General features: G+C 37.8%; 1 protein-coding gene across 1 annotated transcript in view; it reads left to right on the forward strand.

Annotated features, from left to right (window-relative positions):
* The window catches only part of ddr1 (discoidin domain receptor tyrosine kinase 1), a 127,680-nt gene extending 107,246 nt beyond the window's left edge, over nt 1–20,434 (forward strand). The window contains 10 exon segments of the mRNA XM_055163267.1: nt 1,746–1,912; nt 3,957–4,167; nt 7,431–7,544; nt 12,052–12,353; nt 14,071–14,198; nt 15,055–15,181; nt 15,183–15,253; nt 16,453–16,720; nt 18,129–18,278; nt 19,791–20,434. Coding sequence (XP_055019242.1) covers nt 1,746–1,912; nt 3,957–4,167; nt 7,431–7,544; nt 12,052–12,353; nt 14,071–14,198; nt 15,055–15,181; nt 15,183–15,253; nt 16,453–16,720; nt 18,129–18,278; nt 19,791–19,931 — 1,679 coding nt within the window. The 3' untranslated portion in view covers nt 19,932–20,434.
* The last annotated feature ends 348 nt before the right edge of the window (nt 20,435–20,782 follow it).

Here is a 20,782-nt window from a genome sequence, read left to right on the forward strand (position 1 = left end):
GCGGATTTAATGTAACTCGACCAGTTTTATGGCCTTTATCATCACACAAAAGGGAAGAAAAAGCACTCACTGCACACATCTTTGCCAGTTATTGTAAATCATATTCACTGTACCCGATTTTTACTGTCTTAAAAACATGGAAAAGCAAAAGTAGTTCATTTTACACAGTTTGCAGTGATCCAGAGTTATTCCTCATGTAATTAAGTTAAATTTCAGAGGCCAGAAAAGAGGTTTATCATCATTGTAATGCTAAAACAACTAGCATGCTAACAGCGCACCGGCCTTACTTGCTGGTTCTTTGACGATAAAAGCCCTTTATAGTTAGATGCTGAGACATTTTGACCCTAAGACGCTTACGTCGCAAACCAGGACGACATTTGGAAACATGCGATGACGACTTCCAGCGGGCTCTGTTCGCAGTCGAAACAAAGTCTATGAAAAATTAGAAAATGCCCCAGTTTTTTTTTTCATCTAGTCTGATTCATCAGCCGGTTTGATTTGATTAGATTTATGTATTTATTTTGGGTAAGAAGTAAGTAAGAAGTAAGAAGAAATGTACATTCTTTTACAATGGAACACATAACATTAAAGAAATTATAGCAGAAATAGCAACAACAACAAATATATTTATTTTTTTTTAAATGTCTGACCTCGCAGCATTAGGATTCATTCGCTCGACGGTAGGCAGGTACTTTTTTATTTAACCAATCGCTGCTATTTGGTCATGACATAATACGAAGAAGGGCAATAACGTCTTTCCTCTTGATAAAATTCACCAAACATTCTTTTTGTTCCAGCTTTAAATCCCCGATCCCGGGAATCGTTGCCAACCCAGAATGCCCGGCTGCGTCTACATCCATCTCGACCGCTTTGTTTACTGTTGTGCTGTTCCACAAAAGGGACCCAGACAGATGCTTGAGTTTGACGTCATGGCTTCACAGCTACTACAAATTTCTGGGGTTCTTGCAAATCGTCTAGTGTATTCCGATTCCTGACCTAGTCGCTGGAGAGAAATGAAACTGAATGAAGGCACTAGGTGGCACCAGCCTGGCTAGTTTGCTGTAGTAAGTTTGACAAAAACTTGGAAAAATGAGAAAACGTCCCAGTTTTCTTCATCTCCATGTCATTTTAGCGTTCCGTTATGTTCGGCTAATGAACAATTGAAACCATACCTCAGTTTTCATCATTTCTCCATTGACACACAACTCCGAGCGCACTGGGTACATGCGATTAGAAGAGACAAGGAGCCAAATACAAGATGATTCCAAACAGCACATACGTATGCAGTCTTCATTTTACCGCTGATCACATTTATTTCAGTGGGTTTTGTAATAGTCGGTCGGCGAGCCCAGTGTCGGGAACTACACCGGAAGTTGTCATCGCATGTTTCCAAACGTCTTCCTGGTTTGTGACGTAAGCGTGAGTAGAGCCTAACAGGTTTTACTTTACTATTACTTCAAGTCATTTTAAAGTAGAACTGGGCAAAGTGTGTACTCTTAGCTTCATACTGACTTTAAGGGCCAAGGGTTAAATCCACATGTCACTCACATTTTCATTTTTTTATTATGGGACATTTTGAAGACTTTTTACCATTCAAAACAAGTTATATTTTGTTTTGAATACTTTCTTGGTCCTTTGAAATACTTGGTGCTATACATAAACACTTGCCTTTTCTTTTTTGGATGGTCACATTGATTGTCAGGACTTACATCGTGCGCACTTACATTAATAATTTTATCTTTTAGGACCAGAATTGGCTGCCGTGTCACCGAAGGCGGGGCTTCCGGTTGCCAAAGACGACAGCAGTAACACGGCGATTCTGATTGGCTGCCTGGTGGGGATCATCCTGCTGCTATTGGCTGTTATCGCCGTCATTCTCTGGAGGCAGTACTGGAAAAAGATCCTTGGCAAGGTGAGCTCTAGTGTTATACAACCATTCCTGTTCTGCCGTGTCTGCTGATTTACAATACATGTGGACCCTATGTGAATTTATTTAAGAAATGTGTTCAATCATTTATTCCTTTATTATTTTAACACTGTTTACAAAAAACACACAAGCCCATCACTTATAATGATTTTTATGTATAATAAAAACACACTGAATTTAAACCTATAAGTAATGTTAGCTGGGGGCACAGTAAATCTTCCACTGTAACTTGCTTTAGAATGACTTACCCATAGTCTGAATAATACTAATATTTATATTTTTTAAATTTTAATATTGTCAAAACTTATTAAGTAATTGTAAAGTGAAGAGAACCATTTATGCAAAATACTTATACTTATTATAACGGGCTGTACTTCATTGATTTATTCGTGTAATTAAATCATGTAACTTTTCTTGTAGAGGGTTCGTCAAATGCTTGTTTCCATGGTGATGTTATTAGCTTGCTTGCTTTGCCTAAAATGTTACACAGTATAGCCTTAAACTTTTTTTTTATCTGGGATTTATTCAGTCACAGGCGTTTCTTTGCTCAAAAACAGGTATTCTTATTGTGAGGAAGGTCGCCTCTTAACAGATCTGACCCGTGACTTGGCCTGGTGGCATCGCTCGCTTGTCTCCATGGGTATCATTAAGAAGTTGCCAATACGATTAAATCTCCAACAGATGCAGATTTTTATTTTGGGCCAACAAACAGCCTCAAAAATACGCATAAAGCTTAATTTGAACACTTAAGTACAAAAAGGGTACAATACAAAATGTGACTAAACAAGTATCAGCAGAAATTAATCATCGGACATGAAAAAACATATTGGTCGATCTCTAACTGTAGACCTGTCATGATAATTACGATTTCAGTTTATCATTCAATATATGAAAGTTGGAACAATATCATGTGTACATTTTCTTTGCAACAGTGGGACATTTTTTGTTATTATATTGTAATACTATGGGTAGGGTTAGGGTTTTTTGTTGGTTTTTTTGCCATTTTGTTTATTGCAGCTCATGTTATTTTGATTAAAAGTTTACAAAAACTCTTGATTGGGATTATATGGCTTTAGGGTTTTTCTGTCACTGGTATAAGGTAGTTTCAATATTATCGTTTATATCAGGGCTGTCAAACTCAATTCACAGAGGCCAAAACTAAAAACTGGGACTAAATCGAGGGCCAAAGTAAATATTTACTGAAAAATTTCAACAACATCTGCATGTTTTTGCTTCTTTCGAGATATGTAATGTTAAACCTTTTCTTATTAAAATAAATGTTTAATAATAGTTTTGCTTAAACATTGAATCCAGAACAAGCAAAATATAAAATAATAACATTTTAAATAAATAATGTCTCTATAGTCTATCTGTAGCCAGTGGGCCTGCTCTAATACATATTTGAAATGATCTCACAGGCCAAATATAATTATATCGCAGGCAAAATTTGGCTCCTTATCTGGTTTATAGGGATGTAATGATATCCAAATCCCATGGCAAGGCAAGTTTATTTGTATAGCACAATTCGTACACAAAGTAATTCAAAGTGCTTTACAGAATAAGAAATACATTAAAATCATAATAAAAACAAATCAAAACATAAATAATCATGAAGATAAAAATTAAAACGGTACGATATTTTCACAATATACATCTCACGGAACGGCATTTATTGCAATATTTTGTGGACAAAATGCTACTTTTTCCTCTTAAAATGCCTTGACAAGACTTCAAAAGTGCTTAGAACTGTTATTTCTTCTTGTAGTCTGCACTGAAACGGAGCAAAGGATCATGGTCTATGTAGTTCTCTCTGTTTTTAAGCTTTTGCTGCACCATAACAATGAATTTAAGCAAAGAAACTTGTGATTCGATATATTCTGATGGCCCACGATATTATTGAGAGACTTTTGACGAAACGATATCACAATATTTTAGTTATTGTTACTCTCCTAATCATTTATCGTAATATATTTATGCAGCATTATATCCTGACAGGCCTATCTAACACAAACACATTGTCTTATCCCAGGCACAGAACAGCCTCTCTGGCGACGAGCTCCGCGTGCACCTCTCCGTTCCCTCCGATCACGTCGTCATCAACAACACTCACAGTTACTCGAGCCGGTACCAGCGCATCCACACCTTCCCCGACGACCGCGACCACGAGCGAGAGGGCGAGGGCGAGTACCAGGAGCCCAGTGCCCTGCTGCGAACACGGGACCAGAGCAGAGACAGCACCGGTGAGTCCAACGCATCAGAAGAATAAGATAATGAAATAAAAACAATGAAATGCAGACTTAATCGAGGATAAATATACAGTATGTCTCATCCTGTGTCACTCCACCACTCAGGGATAAAGAAATGTTTATACGGGGAAAGTTAATTAAAGTAAGAATAATATACCTAGAGCTCTTCAACTGTTTTATTCTCAAATTATTAGCAGATTTTGTATATTTATAATGCAAACCTTTATGGGAATGTCTTATGATTGGCAGTATTAGCGTGTAATGTTGTCTCCTGCAAAGTCAGTCTTCAAATAATCTAATATAACATAATAAACTAAATAATATACAGTTAAAAGTTGTATAAACACATACAGGAAATAGTTTACTGAATGTGTACAGTTGCAAGCGAAGTATAAGTATCAGAGTAGTATTCAGTTTTACTTCTGTAGAGTAAAAGTGAAGTAAAAAAAATATTGATTTCAGAATAATCTTGTTTTGAGTCATTTAAAGTAGTTAATAATTTAGTTAGATAACAAGTGTTTGATTGTGTGGCTTGTTTTGCTGCTTTCTATTTTGATATACATTTTATTTTCTTATTTTATGCAACAAATATTTAGCCCAGTTTAGCCCTGGAGTAGACCTGGTTTGGTCCTGTTCCAGTCCTGGTTTAATTCTGGTCTAAGTCCCAAGTTTAGTTCTGGGCAAATATCAGTGTACATCCTTATTTAATGCATTTTTTTTTTAGCTTGCTTTCTCCTTGGAAGCTCATTTTAAGCAATAAAAATGTGCTAGATACAGCCAATGTTGTTGCTTTAAATAAGAATATTAACATTTAAATCAGTCAGATCCCAGTGGAGACAAAAACTTTAATCAAAATCACTCAAAACAAGATTAATACTCTGAATTCCAATCATTTTTGTGTGGGTAGTTATATTTTTGTAGTGTAATGTCACAGGAACTTTAACCTACAGCCAGATCAATAATGATTAAACCAAACGTCCTTCAATAGAAAGTGAATTACACAGATGTACAGCAGATTATGAAACAAGGGACCCATTGTTCCAGACAGTAAAGACCAGGAGAGGGAAAAAGGAGGAGGAAAGAGGAAGAGAAAATGCTTTCCTCACCTACATTACACCACAGGGGGGCGGCATGCCATGTTTACTAGCCCTGAGTGAGTTCGTAACACCAGTAACAGAACCGTGACTTCATCAGCCCTTTTGCAGTCACTTTGAGTTGTATTAATTTTGCCTGCTGTTTTTGTGCCTGTTCCCTCCGTCCTTATCCCGGTTTAAAGGCCTGTCGCGATAACACAACTCGATGTTACAGAGAAATACTGCGATAAATGATGAAACTACTTTATGTCTCTGCCACAAATTTAGAGGCACTGCTCTGTCTGAAGCTCTGTCACTCAAGAGAGGCTTTAGTCTGAGCTTTATTTTAACACAGTCCAGCCATGTGGTAACTAATATCTGTTCTGTTTTTAAACTCTTTTTACCAAAGCCTTTTGTTAATTGTGTTTTATTGGTTTTATGTTGTGCACTGTAATAGTTTTAGCTTGATGCACTTTTATTCACTGTAGCACTTTGAGATTATTTTATGTAAAGTGCAATATAAATAAAACATATTATTATGAGTATTATTATTATTAGTAGTAGTAACAGTAGTAGCAGTAGTAGCAGTAGTAGCAGCAGCAGTAGTAGTAGTAGTAGTAGTAGTAGCAGTAGCAGTAGAAGCTGTAGTAACAGTAGTAGTAGTAGTAGAAGCAGTAGCAGTACCAGCAGTAGTAGAAGTAGTAGTAGCAGTAGTAGTAGCAGCAGTAGTAGCAGCACTAGTAGTAGCAGTAGTAGCAGTAGTAGAAGCAGTAGCAGTACCAGCAGTAGTAGAAGTAGTAGTAGCAGTAGTAGTAGCAGCAGTAGTAGCAGCACTAGTAGTAGCAGTAGTAGCAGTAGTAGAAGCAGTAGCAGTACCAGCAGTAGTAGAAGTAGTAGTAGCAGTAGTAGTAGCAGTAGTAGTAGCAGCAGTAGTAGCAGCACTAGTAGCAGCAGTAGTAGCAGTAGTAGAAGCAGTAGCAGTACCAGCAGTAGTAGAAGTAGTAGTAGCAGTAGTAGCAGTAGTAGTAGCAGCAGTAGTAGCAGCACTAGTAGCAGTAGTAGCAGTAGTAGTAGCAGTAGCAGTAGCAGTAGTAGTAGTAGGAGTAGTAGTAGTAGTAGCAGTAGTAGTAGCAGCACTAGTAGTAGCAGTAGTAGCAGTAGTAGAGCAGTAGCAGTACAGCAGTAGCAGTAGTAGTAGCAGTAGTAGTAGCAGTAGTAGTAGCAGCAGTAGTAGCAGCACTAGTAGCAGCAGTAGTAGTAGTAGCAGTAGCAGCAGCAGTAGTAGTAGTAGCAGTAGCAGCAGCAGTAGTAGCAGTAGCAGTAGTAGCAGTAGCAGTAGTAGCAGTAGTAGTAGCAGTAGCAGTAGTAGTAGCAGTAGTAGTAGCAGCAGTAGCAGTAGTAGCAGTAGTAGTATAACACAATAGTTTGAAGTCCAAAAAGCACATTTAAAATGCAAGATTCTTGTAGTTTATAAAACTTCATAAAAATATTTTGCATAAAAATATAGGTTTTGTGGTTATTAATTACCACTAGGAGTGTGCAAAAATATCAAAATATCAATATATTGTATCGTTTTATGTGATGATACAATATCAATATCATGGACTGCTGTGTCGATATATCGCCAAGAGTATTTTTTGATATATTTTACTAAATTATTTTGTTTAGAGGAAGGAAACTCATTTATTTGACATTTTCACTGTTTTGATGATTAAACTGTTTGTGTTTCATTTGAACTTCGCACAAGAAGTGGTTTAACAAAAACTTTTAGTTTGACAGCCATGATTTAGGGTTTATTTTTTATTGCCCCGTACTGAATCGATTTGAAATATATTGTATCAAATTGAAAGTTCACTTTATCGAGATATGTATCGTATCGGCGACTTCTTAATGATACACAGCCTTAGTTACCACGTAGCTGATAAGACCAGAGCGAGATTCAAAATTTAAATTTTTTTTTTAAGTTTATTGGAAAATTTAATGGAAAATTCACTTCAAAAATGAAGGGGTGGGTGCTCATTGTTTATCGTGACAGGCCTCGATATGCTAACCAATCCTGCTGATGTTATATTTTTTGTTTTGACTGTTTTTGTGTCATGCTTTTTGGTATCATTTGTGTTTGTGCTTGCTCCCGTCCCCTTGTGTGCTTATGTGCTTGTGTTTGTGTGTGCGACCCCCTCTTAGCCTTGCTGCTAAACAACCCCGCGTATCACCTGCTCCTGTCAGATCACAGGAAGGCAGCGGCTCCCAGCACCTCTCGGGCCCCAGAAAAGTGCCTGAATGTGTCCCCGGCCCAGGGTAAGACATAAGGCACAAACGAGAGAGGGACAACGGAGCTCTCTCACACAACAAAATGTCTCGTTTTATGCTTTATTCAGGTGTCAAAGTGAAAGAAACCACTACCATTACTAGATACTCATTTAAACAAGTATCAATACTGAAAAACATTACATAAAAGGACAAAATTACACCTTTTTCTTCGAATTTATCTTGAAGTAGTAGGCTACAACATAATAGTAAAGAAACTACAATTATTTAGAGCTGGAAATGACATTCTGTAGTTATTATCATTCTGGTATTGAAATCTGTATTGAATATAGAGCAACTTACCTCAAAATTAACATTTTTGTATCATGACAGCTCTATTTAGGCTTTTAAAACACTTTGAGATACATGGTGTTAGGGCTGCACGATACATGTATATCGCAATCGAATGGAAATCAAATTGCAAAAGCTGCAGTCATTTAGACAGCAGAATCTGTATAAAGAGCAAAATATCCTCTTGTACCTGTGGTTTACACCTATAACAAGTTCTCAAATTCATTCTTGTATGAGTTTATAGTTCATATTTCCAGGGGTGTAGTGGCCGTGGAACGTGTGGGGGTTCACCGTCTACCCACTTCTCCCAATGTGAGATATTAAAAAAATAACAAATATAAAATAGCTACAACTTAAATGTCAAACTGGAGCTACTGGCAGTGGTGTAAACAACCTGCATAGGCTCATGATATCTGCAGGACTGTCCTATAGTGACCTGAGACATGAGGGGACCAGGACTGAACCAGGACTGGACCAGGACTGGACCAGGACTGGACCAGGACTGGACCAGGACTGAATCAGGACTGAATCAGGACTGAATCAGGACTGAACCAGGACTGAACCAGGACTGACCAGGACTGAATCAGAACTGAACCAGACTGAACCAGGACTAAATGAGGTCCAAACCAGGTCTAAACCAGAAATGTACCAGGACTAAGTGTCAGGACGGCCGTGGAGGTGCGCCCGCGTTGACCGTCAAGTGACCGCAGGAGAAAGAACCAGCGCAGAGGTCCACGGGGCTAAGCACAACCGTCCACTGATCATGCTTCTATGGACACCATGCTCCATGGGCTTGAGGTTCTCTCTCTCGCTCTCAAGTCCAAGATTAGTCCAAGATTAGTCCAAGATTAGTCCAAGATTAGTCCAAGATTAGTCCAAGATTAGTCCAAGATTAGTCCAAGTCCAAGATTAGTCCAAGATTAGTCCAACATTAGTCCAACATTAGTCCAACATTAGTCCAACATTAGTCCAACATTAGTCCAACATTAGTCCAAGATTAGTCCAAGGTCCAAGATTAGTTCAAGATTAGTTCCAAGATTAGTCCAACATTAGTCCAACATTAGTCCAACATTAGTCCAAGATTAGTCCAAGATTAGTCCAAGATTAGTTCAAGATTAGTCCAAGATTAGTCCAACATTAGTCCAACATTAGTCCAACATTAGTCCAACATTAGTCCAACATTAGTCCAACATTAGTCCAACATTAGTCCAACATTAGTCCTGGTTTAGTCATAGGTGGAGTTTGACTTTTGCACTGGGGGGCAAACATTTTAACCTCAGGGCACTAGATACTGTAGTTCAAGGAGGACATATTCAAAATCGAGAGCTATGTTATGAAAGTATGAATGACTGGATGCTGAAATGAGAAGAAAACAGGAAACCGTCAATGACTCAACGTCACAAAATCTTATGACTAGTCAAAAACTAATTCATTACAAAACGCAAACTCCGCCTATGGTTTTAGTCCTGGTTCAGTCATGGTTCATGTGTTTTAGCCTATGATTTATGTTCTGTCGGTGATTATAAATGGCGTTAATGTTAATAACATGTTTCTGAATCATCTTGAGGGGGTGCGGGTCACATCAATGACGTCACGAATCGCGTACCCACACTTAAAAAATCCTCACTCCACCACTGCATATTTCTCTCAAATGTTCTGCAGTTGTTTAAAATGTGCAGTCTCCAAAAATCCTACTTTTTAAACACATATTGCATATCTAATCGCCAAACTTTGCAATTCAATTTTTTTCCCGAAATCGTGCAGCCCTTCATGGTGTACACCCAGAGTCACTTTGTTATAAAACTTCCACTTGCAGTAAGTTTGGAAAAAGTTATGCAGCTCGGATAGCAGTCCATTGGTCCTTGTAAATCTCTTGTAATAGGTCCTGAGGAAACACAACATGATTAAAAGGTCAAAATAGACAGTTAAGCATAACCTGTTTACCACATTATTTCTTGTTTTGCATGTTTTTGACCTTAATCACCCTTTGCCTGCTCATATTAAAAATTTGTCCTCATCATTTGTTCATTAAAAAGCTACTAAATCATATTGTAATCGGTGACGCGAGAATGTTTTAATGTCTTACACCTATGAGGAGTTCTTTTGTTGGGCAAAGTTACATAATGTTTTAAGTAGGACTAGGAATTTTGTCAGTGAATAAAGTATTAATAAATGAAGAGCTGTTTATTTTTTTAGAATGTGACCCAAATTCAGCCGTTTGCCTCGTTTTAAAAAATATGGTAAAAAGAAGTCCTCATGCCGTTATCTGTTATGTAAGTCAGATCACAGCTGGTGCCTTGGGGGAAACAATAGGGGGGTTGTCTAATGAAGAGAACACTTAAGAATACTGGACAGCTTCTTTCGCTTTGAGACTTGGAAGGATTTAACAAGATCTTGAAACTCAAATGTCAGAACAGTAACACTAGTCTTATTTTGTAGGTAGGAATAGACGTTAAAGTATTAAATTGTAGACCCTGTGGCAATCGGCTACTTTGAAAAGGTGCACTATGTAACTTTTCTGCTTGTTTCCATGGAGATGTTATATCCAAGCGTATCTATCTTGCAATTGTTCATCTGTAGGTGTTTCAAATATCTTCAAAAATGTGCATTCTACAAAAATCACGGTTTGGTACGTACCTCGGTTTAAAGGTCACGGTTTGGTTCATTTTCAGTACAGTACGGGAACAAAATGCAAAACCAGTTGTTTATTTGGGTATTTATTAAATTAACAATTTGTTTTAACATTATACAGATGGGAAAATAAAATAAATCCAAAGTTCTGCTTGGTATAATAAATAAAATATTGTCAAATAAGCAACAAATGTTAGCCAGGCTGGTGCCACCTAGTGCCTCCGCTCAATTTCATTTCTCTCCAGCAACTATGTCAGGAATCAAAATACACTAGACGGTTCGTAAAAACCCCGGAAGTGTGAGTTTGAGCATCAGCCAATCAGTGAAGAGTGATATATTCTGTGTTGTCAACGATTCTCAAGATCAAGGATTTAAAGCCGGAACAAAGACAATGTTTGGTGAATTTTATCAAGGGGAAAGGCATTATTGTCCTTCTTCCTATGGGATTTGAGAAAAACTTCATATACCAGTTAGCCTCATTAGCGGTGCAACCAAATAGCAGTGATTGATTAAATGATAAAAAGTACCCATCTACCATCGAGCGAATGAAATCTAAGGCTGCAAGGTCAGATGGTTTCTACGAAGTGAAACGAAGTAAAACTGGCTGATGAATCAGGCTAAAGAAATGTATGATTTTTTTTTTTTTTAATTCCATGTAAACAGTAAACAAAACTTTTCCAAAAGTAAAAATAGCATAAATAGTGCAAATTCACTCGTGCACAGCCCACAACTGAACATCCCGTACCGAAACAGTTCAGCACGAATACATGTACCATTACTATGGGTGTGCAAAAAAATCAAAATATCTACATATCATATCATTAAATGTGATGATACAGTATTGATATCGTGGGCTGCTTCATCAAAACATCACCAAGACAGATTTTTGGTATACTTTACTAAATTATTTTGTTACAGTGCTACAGTTGTGTTGCTTGTTTAGAGGAAGGAAACTTGTTTATGCAACACATTTTCACTGTTTTGATGATTAAAATTGGCTTTTTTTTCCATTTCATATGAACTTTGAATAAGAAGTGGTTTAATTAAGATTTTTAGTATCACAGCCATGATTTAGCCTTTATTTTTTATTGAACCGTATCGAATCATTTTGATATATATCGTATCGAACCGAAAGTGCACTGTATCGAGGTATGTATCGTATCGTCAAATTCTTAATGATACTCAGCCCTAACCGTTACACCCCTAATTCTTACATGAACGGGCTTGCCTCTTCACAGATCGGATCTTGTAACTTGACATGTCTTAATTGTCCTAATATAGATAGATCATTTTAATGCCACTGTGGAACATTCCAAGCAAGGCAATAACATCTCTATAGAGACAAGTAAATGGTTCATCAGAAAAGTTACATTTATCCATATTGAACTCACAAAAGGCAGATGGACTAAAGACTGAAACTTGATGCCAGAATTATTACTTATTAGACTCTAAGAAAATAGAGATATATTACATTTTTGCTCTATATTCTACCCTTAACATATGAAATAACTTTATATTTATTCGAGGTTTTTTTTTTGCCAAAGAGCAGATATTAAACCTCTGTCTCCCCTCACAGCCTGTGCCCTGGACCTGGAGCTGGAGAAGGGTTTTTCTCTGAGCCGCGAAGAGCCCCCTCCGTACCCAGGTGCCCCCCCGTACCCCACCCTGTCCCCGCCCGTGTCCCCTCCGCTGCCCCCTAGTGTCCCTCACTACGCGGAGGCCGACATCGTGAGTCTACAGGGGGTCAGCGGGAACAACACTTACGCCGTACCTGCCCTGAGCTCGTCCAGCCCCGGGGCAGACGCGACTCCTCTGCCAGAACTGCCCCGACACTGCCTCATCTTCAAGGAGAAACTGGGAGAGGGGCAGTTTGGAGAGGTGAGGAGCTTTACATCATGGATCTACTACTTTTGATACTTTAAAAGAGACATATTATCCTTTTTTTGCCTTTCTTAGTAACATATATAGATCATTATTTTACATTTTCTTCATTGTAAATCACAACATTGATTTTAAAATATATAAATAATATAAACAGGTCCATTGATTTCTTGTACAAAACTACGCACCTGCACTTCTACATTGAGGCATTTCACTGCAGCAGGCTACACATACTGGTTAAATGGCTTCAGGGGCTTTTAGAGGAGTGAGCAGGGGTGGGGATATGTTTAAACAGACATTTTCTAAGCACTCAAATGCAGGACATTGTAGGATCTAAATACATCTGTGAGTGCACACTGTATATACACTGATCAGAGTGAGGATTGAACCACCAACCATCAGATTAGAGGGTGAATAAACTACCACTTCCAGTCCATTTGACAAAAAGGTTTTATTTACCTCTGTCTAAAAGGTGATTGTCCACCACAACTCACAATTTACATCAAAACAACTGAATTAAAGCAGTTTGTATGAAAAGTAACTTAAAATTAAAGCACAGATTGAGAAGGTGTTTATTAGTTTAGTGAATAGCTTTACAAAGTGTTAAATGAAATCAAGCCTGTGTAGTAGTAATCATATACTTGTGAGCAGTGGAAGCTATTTGCCAAGTGGTGGAGGTCTGTTTATATTGGAGTCATTAATTTAATTAATTTATTTATTTGTGAAGGGACAACACATATTAGTCAATCTATGAATCAGTCAAACTTTATTAGTATAGCACTTTTCATACATTTGAAATGTAGCACAAAGTGTTTCACATGCAACAGAAAAATGACAATAATTAAAAACAACATCCATATATACAACCACTTAAACAGAAACATAAAACAGAAACATAAAGCTCCTAAAGGTTATAGTAAAAATAAAAATGGAGAACTAAAATCAGATGGAGACTAAGTAAAATGGTAATGATAATTTAATTTAAAAGAAATATAATAAGAATTTAATTTAATAAAAAAAACAAGTAAAAGTTTCAATTAAAAGCTAAATTGAAAAGATACGTTTTGAGTTTACACTCACAGTGGACCTCAGATTCTCAGGTCGACTGTTCCACAAACGGGGGCTGTAAAAGTTGAATTATTAATGTATTTTAAGTGCATATTAATACACATTTAAAATGTAAATATGTAAGATTATAGCCAGTGTGGCTAATTTCCATCTTCAGTCCCTTGGCAGGTTGATGTGAAGGACAGAGAAAAGTACAGCAACAATCACACAAAAATACACAACATCAGCACACTCACTGTACACACAACACACTCACTGTACATATAATTAATTTCAGACAGTTCCTCTGGAGTTCAAAGTCAGGAGTTAAAGAGTTAAACCAATAATCACTTAATATAAAAAAAATAATAATTTGATTAAACATTGTGACATATTTGATCACTGAACATCACTGTTTTAAAAACTTCAGAAAATGCTGCAGTGTTGAAAGTTCTCGTGTATGAGCTGCTCTGTGTTTCATGTTTGACCTGCTCCAGAAGCAAAAGAGCTGCCAAAAAGCACTTTACCTAAACGGCACTTTGTAACCAAAATGAAATCTGCATATCTGATTGTGTTGTCCCAATTAAGACATTTGTATTTGTTAAGTTTGGCTTGGAATACTGTTGTGGGGCAAACTCTAAACTAACTCTGTGTTATGTGCTGAAAGGTACACCTGTGTGAAATCGAGAACCCTCAGGACCTTCCCATCCTGGAGTTCCCCTTCAACGTAAGAAAAGGGCGCCCTCTTCTGGTCGCTGTGAAAATACTACGCCCGGACGCCTCCAAAAATGCCAGGTAAACATTAGAGACTGCAACAGCACAGTTATCAACACATGCAAGTATTAATCTAAGCACGAGCCAGTTTAAGGCAAATTGTGCTTTCATATTAAAGTCTGTCTGAATATTTTACAGATTTTTTTGATTAATATATTGTATTTGTGGTAGATAAATGTTTGATTGACAGAGCATTTTACATTCAGGAGCATAAACATTTGAAGCCTCAACCACATTTTTAATCATAATTGTAGAGCTCTAAACAACATGATTTGCAGGTTTTTCTACAGATTAAGAAACTGTTATATCTAGTTTTCTCCACAAGATATTAATAAATAGATACACATGTTTGAGTAACCTTTTATAATTATTCAGTCTGCATCTCCTAAGCTCAAAACGCTCTGCTCCACGTAGTATTCAAGTTAACAGCTACCTTTTACCTTTTATTATCCAAATTAAATCAAACAAAGGATTCTAGTGAAGGTGCATGGAGTTTAAAAACACAGTGGAGCACTTCCTGTATCAGCATATGACGTCACCAGGTGGAACGCAGAAGAATTCATAGAAGAACTCAGCCTAAATATGCAGGATTTGTGAGTTAAACATGTGCGAATGAAACAAAACAGCAACTCTGGGTCTGTCAGAAAATAGCATAATATTGCCCCTTTAATCATTTGTGAATAGCTAATTATGAACATTCAAATTACAGTCACTATTTGTTTTAATTTTATGTATCAGCACAGTGTAGATGACAGAGTCAATATTCAACTACATTTGAACAGGGAATAAAATAAGGAAGTAAAAAGGATACATTTGGCTGTCTGCACTTACTAAATATATAATACGGACAAAATATATTTCTTGTTTTCCGTCTTAGAAACGATTTTCTGAAGGAGGTGAAGATCCTGTCCCGGTTGAAGGACCCAAACATCATCCGTCTGCTGGGAGTGTGCGTCAGCAGCGACCCCTTGTGTATGGTGACAGAATACATGGAGAGTGGGGACTTTAAACCAGTATCTGTCCCAACGAGTGCTGCTGGACAAATCTGAACCTTCACATAACTCCCCCACTATCAGGTACCACTGCAAAGGGAGTATATACATTAAATATGTATAGTAATAGTCTCTTTTTTCTTTTTTGTTCTGATGTACTTTTTTGTTAATAGGTGTAGACCAGTGGTTCTCAGATTGTAACCTGCAGTTTTAGTCTTTATTTCTGTTTATCCTGTATAGACCTGGTTTAGTCTGGTCATATCCCTGTTTCAGATCTGAAAGTACTCAGGAATCCATTTTCTTTATTTTTTTTTCACTGAACTGAAGTACAGAAAGTACAGTACAAAAGTACAGTCTACAAATTATTTTAGAATTACAGAATGAACGAATAAAGTCCAACTAGTGATTTTTAAATGAGTATAAAAATACAATAAATACTGTGGATATAAACTGGTAGCCTGATTCATCAGCCGATTTCACTTCGCAGCTGGGGGATTCGTTCGCTCGACGGTCGGCGGGTACTTTTTTTATTTAACCAATCGCTGCTGTTTGGTCGTGACTTATGTAATGCACCAAATCCCGTAGGAAGAAGGGCAATAATGTCTCTCCCCTTGATAAAATTCACCGAACATTCTGTTTGTTCCTTCTTTAAATCCTCGATCTCGGGAATCGTTGCCAACACAGAATGTCTGTCTTCATCTACATCCATCTCGACCGCTTTGTTTACTGTTGTGCTGTTCCACTCAAGGGACCCAGACAGGCGCTTGAGTTTGACATCATGACTTCACAGCTCTTGGCCGGTGCGCGGTCTACAACTTCGCGGTCTTTGCAAACTGTTTAGTGAATTCCGATTCCAGACCTGGTCACTAGAGAGAAATGAGACTGAGGTTGCGCCAGCCTGGTTAATAAACTGGGGCACTGTGTAACTTTTCTGGTGGAGTGTCTGCCACCTGCTTATCCCTATCGGGTGTTATTGCTTTGCTTGGAATGTTCCACATTATGGCATTATACCCATCTATTTTTATGGAGACAAACAGCTTGCCTCACCACGTCAGGTTACAAACCAGATCTGTGGAGAAGTGACCCCCACTAAAGCATGTTTTAAAGACATTTTTCAGCGGTAAAACACTTGTAATTGAATAAATGCATGATAGATAAGTTTAATCAGTTATATTTCCATGGAGTCAAGCAGGTGGCAGGCTCTTCACCAGAAAAGTTACATAATGCACGTTGAAGTGAATTTAATTTTGTTCTGATTTATGTTTTTTTTGTTTGTTCTATAGTTACCCTGCTCTGATCTCCATGGCCAGTCAGATCGCGTCAGGGATGAAGTTTCTGTCTTCGCTGAACTTTGTGCATCGAGACTTGGCCACGAGAAACTGCCTGGTGGGCGGAGACAGGGGGGAGGACGGGGCAGACTGCGGGGGCGAGAGGCAGATCAAAATCGCAGACTTTGGGATGAGCAGAAACCTGTACGCCGGAGACTACTACAGGATCCAGGGCAGAGCGGTGCTGCCCATTCGCTGGATGGCCTGGGAGTGCATCCTCATGGTAAGTGGGCAAAGAGGATCCTAAAGTGAGGCTCTGCTGTTTTTTATTGACTGTCTATTGGCTGTAAGATGGTGAAATTTGCCCCTGCAGTTATTCTCATTTTTATACTTTTAACCCTGCATGAGTTGTGTGTCCTTGTGTTGTGTGTATTTATTGCATTTTAATTTCTTTAAAACTAGTGAGATTAAACTTTCATGGTTTCTATGTATTCTTATTTGTATTTATGTTATGTTTCCCCCTGCAGCATTTTGTCTGTGTGTATTAGGGGTGTAACAGTGCACAAAAATCACATTTGCTTGTTGTTTATTAGTGTGTTTATTAAACCAACAATTTGTTTTAACCCTCTCAGGCTCAAATTAATTTTTAGTATCAGGAAAAATCTGATATTTGGGGAAAATTTAAATATGGGGTAGTAATATACAGTCCTGACTTTTTTATCCTTTGTGAACAAAAAAAGTATTTTGCACTTCTGGCAGGCCGTTTGCATGTAGTCATTCTTGCACAGTCTGCATCGTCCACGTTTATCAGCACGGATGGGAGAAAAGGCTCCTGAGTAAAAAAAGCTCATAAAATATGGATGTGGAGTAAGTAGGTAATTGGATTTTAGCTGTTGCAAATCTGCAACGCCTGCCTGGAGAGGGTTAACATTATAGCATTAACAATATGTAAATGGGAAAATAATATAAATGCAAAGTGCTGCTTGGTAATACTAATAAGTTAAATAAAATATTCTCAAATAAGCAACAAAAGTATGAAATATGTAAACAGTAAACAAAACTTTTCAAAAAAGTAAAGTGCAGGACTAACAGTTCCGGTGAAGTTTTACTCAGTCTTCAGAAAAAACAACTTGTCCACATCATCTTCAGTAAGTGCAGGGGGAGCGGAGATTCAGGTGAAAGTGAGGACTGTAGTTTTGTGAGGATTCATGTGGTTTGGAGGGACGTAGTCAAGGCTGAGGGCAGTGTTGTCAGGGCAGCGGCCGCTCTAGCTATAAAGCGCTGCGGGAAACACTGCCACCCCGATCATGGGTGATTCACGAGTTACCTCGTGAATATTAAAGAGCCGAGCCTTCTATGTAGCTGCACATGTAGTGGCCGAATGTAAACACACACAAATTGCGCTAATTCATTCATGCACAGCCCTGCACCGAACGTCCTGTACCGAAACAGTTCGGCACAAATAGATGTACCATTACACCCCTAGTGTTTATGAAATGTACTATACAAATAAAGTGAATTAGATTGGATTATATCAAAGAAATACTTACATAGATGACATTTATGTTGCTTTCTGGGATAAATTGTTAAATGTTTTTGGAGGATTTGTCAAATATCTGGGAGATGAGGCTATGAACAAAAATAAGAAGTTCATAAATAACATAATAACTTGTGTATGTTGCTGTATTCAGGGTAAGTTCACGACGGCCAGTGACGTGTGGGCGTTCGGCGTGACTCTGTGGGAGATGCTGAGTGTGTGTCAGGAGCAGCCGTACTCAAACCTGACGGACGAACAGGTCATCGACAACGCAGGAGAGTTCTTCAGAGACCAGGGCAGACAGGTACAGCACACAAACACAAACACACAAACACACACAGTGCAGTACTGAAGAAATGTATTCATTATTCTGCTACAAAATCTGACATAGCAGAACAACTGTGTGTCAGCAGCAATGACAGAGGGACTAGATATGATTAATATAAACATAGGTACTGAGATTTGTATAAAAAGTAGAGCTGCACAAGAACAGTAAATAAACATTCTAACCTATTGCCATTATTCTAAAACATAAAAACATATCCAAACTGTTTTTGCATACTTTGATTCACATTTACACTAATTTTGGGATTTATTTAGATCTTTTTTATTTACATATTGAGCTATTCTTGATTACATTTTTGTTTAAATGAGCCCAGTGAGGTGATACAGTTAAGTTTCTCATCTATAAATGAAAAATCAGCCCCATCCTGCATAATAAACATACTTTTTAATAGTTTTTCAAGTGTATTTATTGACGTTGTTAACTGATGTTATATTTGATTGACCTCCATTGGCTATCAGCTATTCTTTCTGGAGACCATGTTTATTTTTTTGGGTTGGGTGTGATTATGTTGTTGTTTTTTTTAAAGGTGTATTATGTAACTTTTTGGTTTGGGGATCCATCATCTTCTTGTTTCTATGGATGTGTCACTGCCTGGACATTAAACAGCTCTAACTTATATTATTAAATTACAAGTGGTTTTATAGATCAATCTTAATCCATGTATCATTCGTTTATTCGTTTTTCAAAATAAAACCAAAAATAAGAAAATGAAAAAACAACTATTTTCTTCATTATTTGTCTCCAAAACCAAAATGAAAAAACGGATAACGATTTTTATTTTTTCACTTTTATATTTTGTGTTTAAATGAATAATAGAAAAACAGATCACGACCGTTTCCTGTTTCCGTGATGACGATGCCAGACTGAACCAGGACTGAAACAGATCCAGGACCAGACCGGGACTGAGACCGGGACTGAGACCGGGACTGAGACCGGGACTGAGACCGGGACTGAGACCGGGACTGAGAACAGTTTAGTCCTGGTTCAGTCCGGCATCGCAGTTTAAGTCATGTAAATAGGAAATGGACGTTATCCATTTTCTCCATTATTCATTTAAACACAAAATTGAAGAAACAAAACTGAAAAAAATAAAATAAAATAAAATCATTATCCATTTTTCATTTTGGTTTTGGAGACAAATAATGAAGGAAATTGTTTTTTTTTGTTTTCTTATTTTTGGTTTTATTTTGAAAAACGAATAAAAGAATGATACACGGTTTAACTTCCATCGAAAAAATTACAAAGTGTACCTTTAAATTTATATTTCCAGTTTCAATTGTTCAATCTTTTGGATATTAATTGGGAGCTGGTTACGTCTGGTTTAATATTTGCAGAGCTTTGACTTGTATTAAATCCATTAAGTTGAGGGCATGACATGAGTCTTTGTTAATCGTGTTATGTTTGCCTGCTTAATTAAACCTTTTGAACATCATGCTGTAATCTGACCCCCAGTCTTTTGCTCTGGTGCAGGTGTATCTGACCCGGCCGGCGGTCTGTCCCCAGGGCCTGTACGAACTCATGCTCAGCTGCTGGAACAGAGACTGCAAACTGAGGCCCTCCTTCGCCGATATCCACTCCTTTCTCACAGAAGACGCGATGAACATGGTGTAGAGCGAGAGAAAGTCTCAACGAGTACCGGCCTCTGGTGGTGGTGTTTGGGTACTGCACTTGTGAGGGGAACGGGGTGCTTGACGTTGGGTTCGTGGGCAGTGAGTGAGACCGCTGGCTCGGTCTGTTTTGACAAATCCAGTACAACATAATGATAGATTTAATTTGTGGTGGTGGGTGCCTTCTGCGTAGTAACTTTCATTTCACTGGTAAAGGGTTCATGATAAACATTACATTATATTAGTTATCTTTTGATTTAGATTTTTTTTATTAATGAAAGGCAATTCTAGTATTTTTAGTTTTGATACAGTACCAAATAGGCTCAATTCTAGGACTAGCATCGTTATATAAATCTGTTGTTATTATGTTTATGTAAAAGTGCATTGAAGCGCACTGCTAGTCATGGTTTTACAAGCTTTCTGTTATAGGCAACATTTTGAAGACTTTTTTTCCCCGTTCAAAAGATATAATATTTAGTTTTTAATTGTTAAAGGGACAGTCTGGAATTTTGGACATAGGACTTCATTTCCTAAAGTGTTGGAGACGTGTGGAGACACTTTTTAAAATATTTTATCCAGTCCTTGTATTTGCAGAGGTCGCTGGTGCTAGGCTAGTGCATGTCAATGGTCATAGTTATCCTGCCACTAAAAACAGTCTTACCCACTCCACAAAACACCCGAGGCAAAAATATTATTACACCAAACTGTTGATGTGAATGTCTGTGTTGATAGAATAATTTCAGAAGTAAAACTAACCTTGCATTAGAAGGATTTATGTCTGAGCAGCAGCAGGGAGTCGTACTTCTTGATAGAAAGTTTGGCAGCGGTGGACTGATATCGCCTAACACCAAGCCC

The sequence above is a fragment of the Boleophthalmus pectinirostris genome, unplaced genomic scaffold (assembly GCF_026225935.1).
Source record: "Boleophthalmus pectinirostris isolate CB_2022bp ecotype Guang Dong unplaced genomic scaffold, ASM2622593v1 HiC_scaffold_6, whole genome shotgun sequence".
NCBI classification, from domain to species: domain Eukaryota; kingdom Metazoa; phylum Chordata; class Actinopteri; order Gobiiformes; family Gobiidae; genus Boleophthalmus; species Boleophthalmus pectinirostris.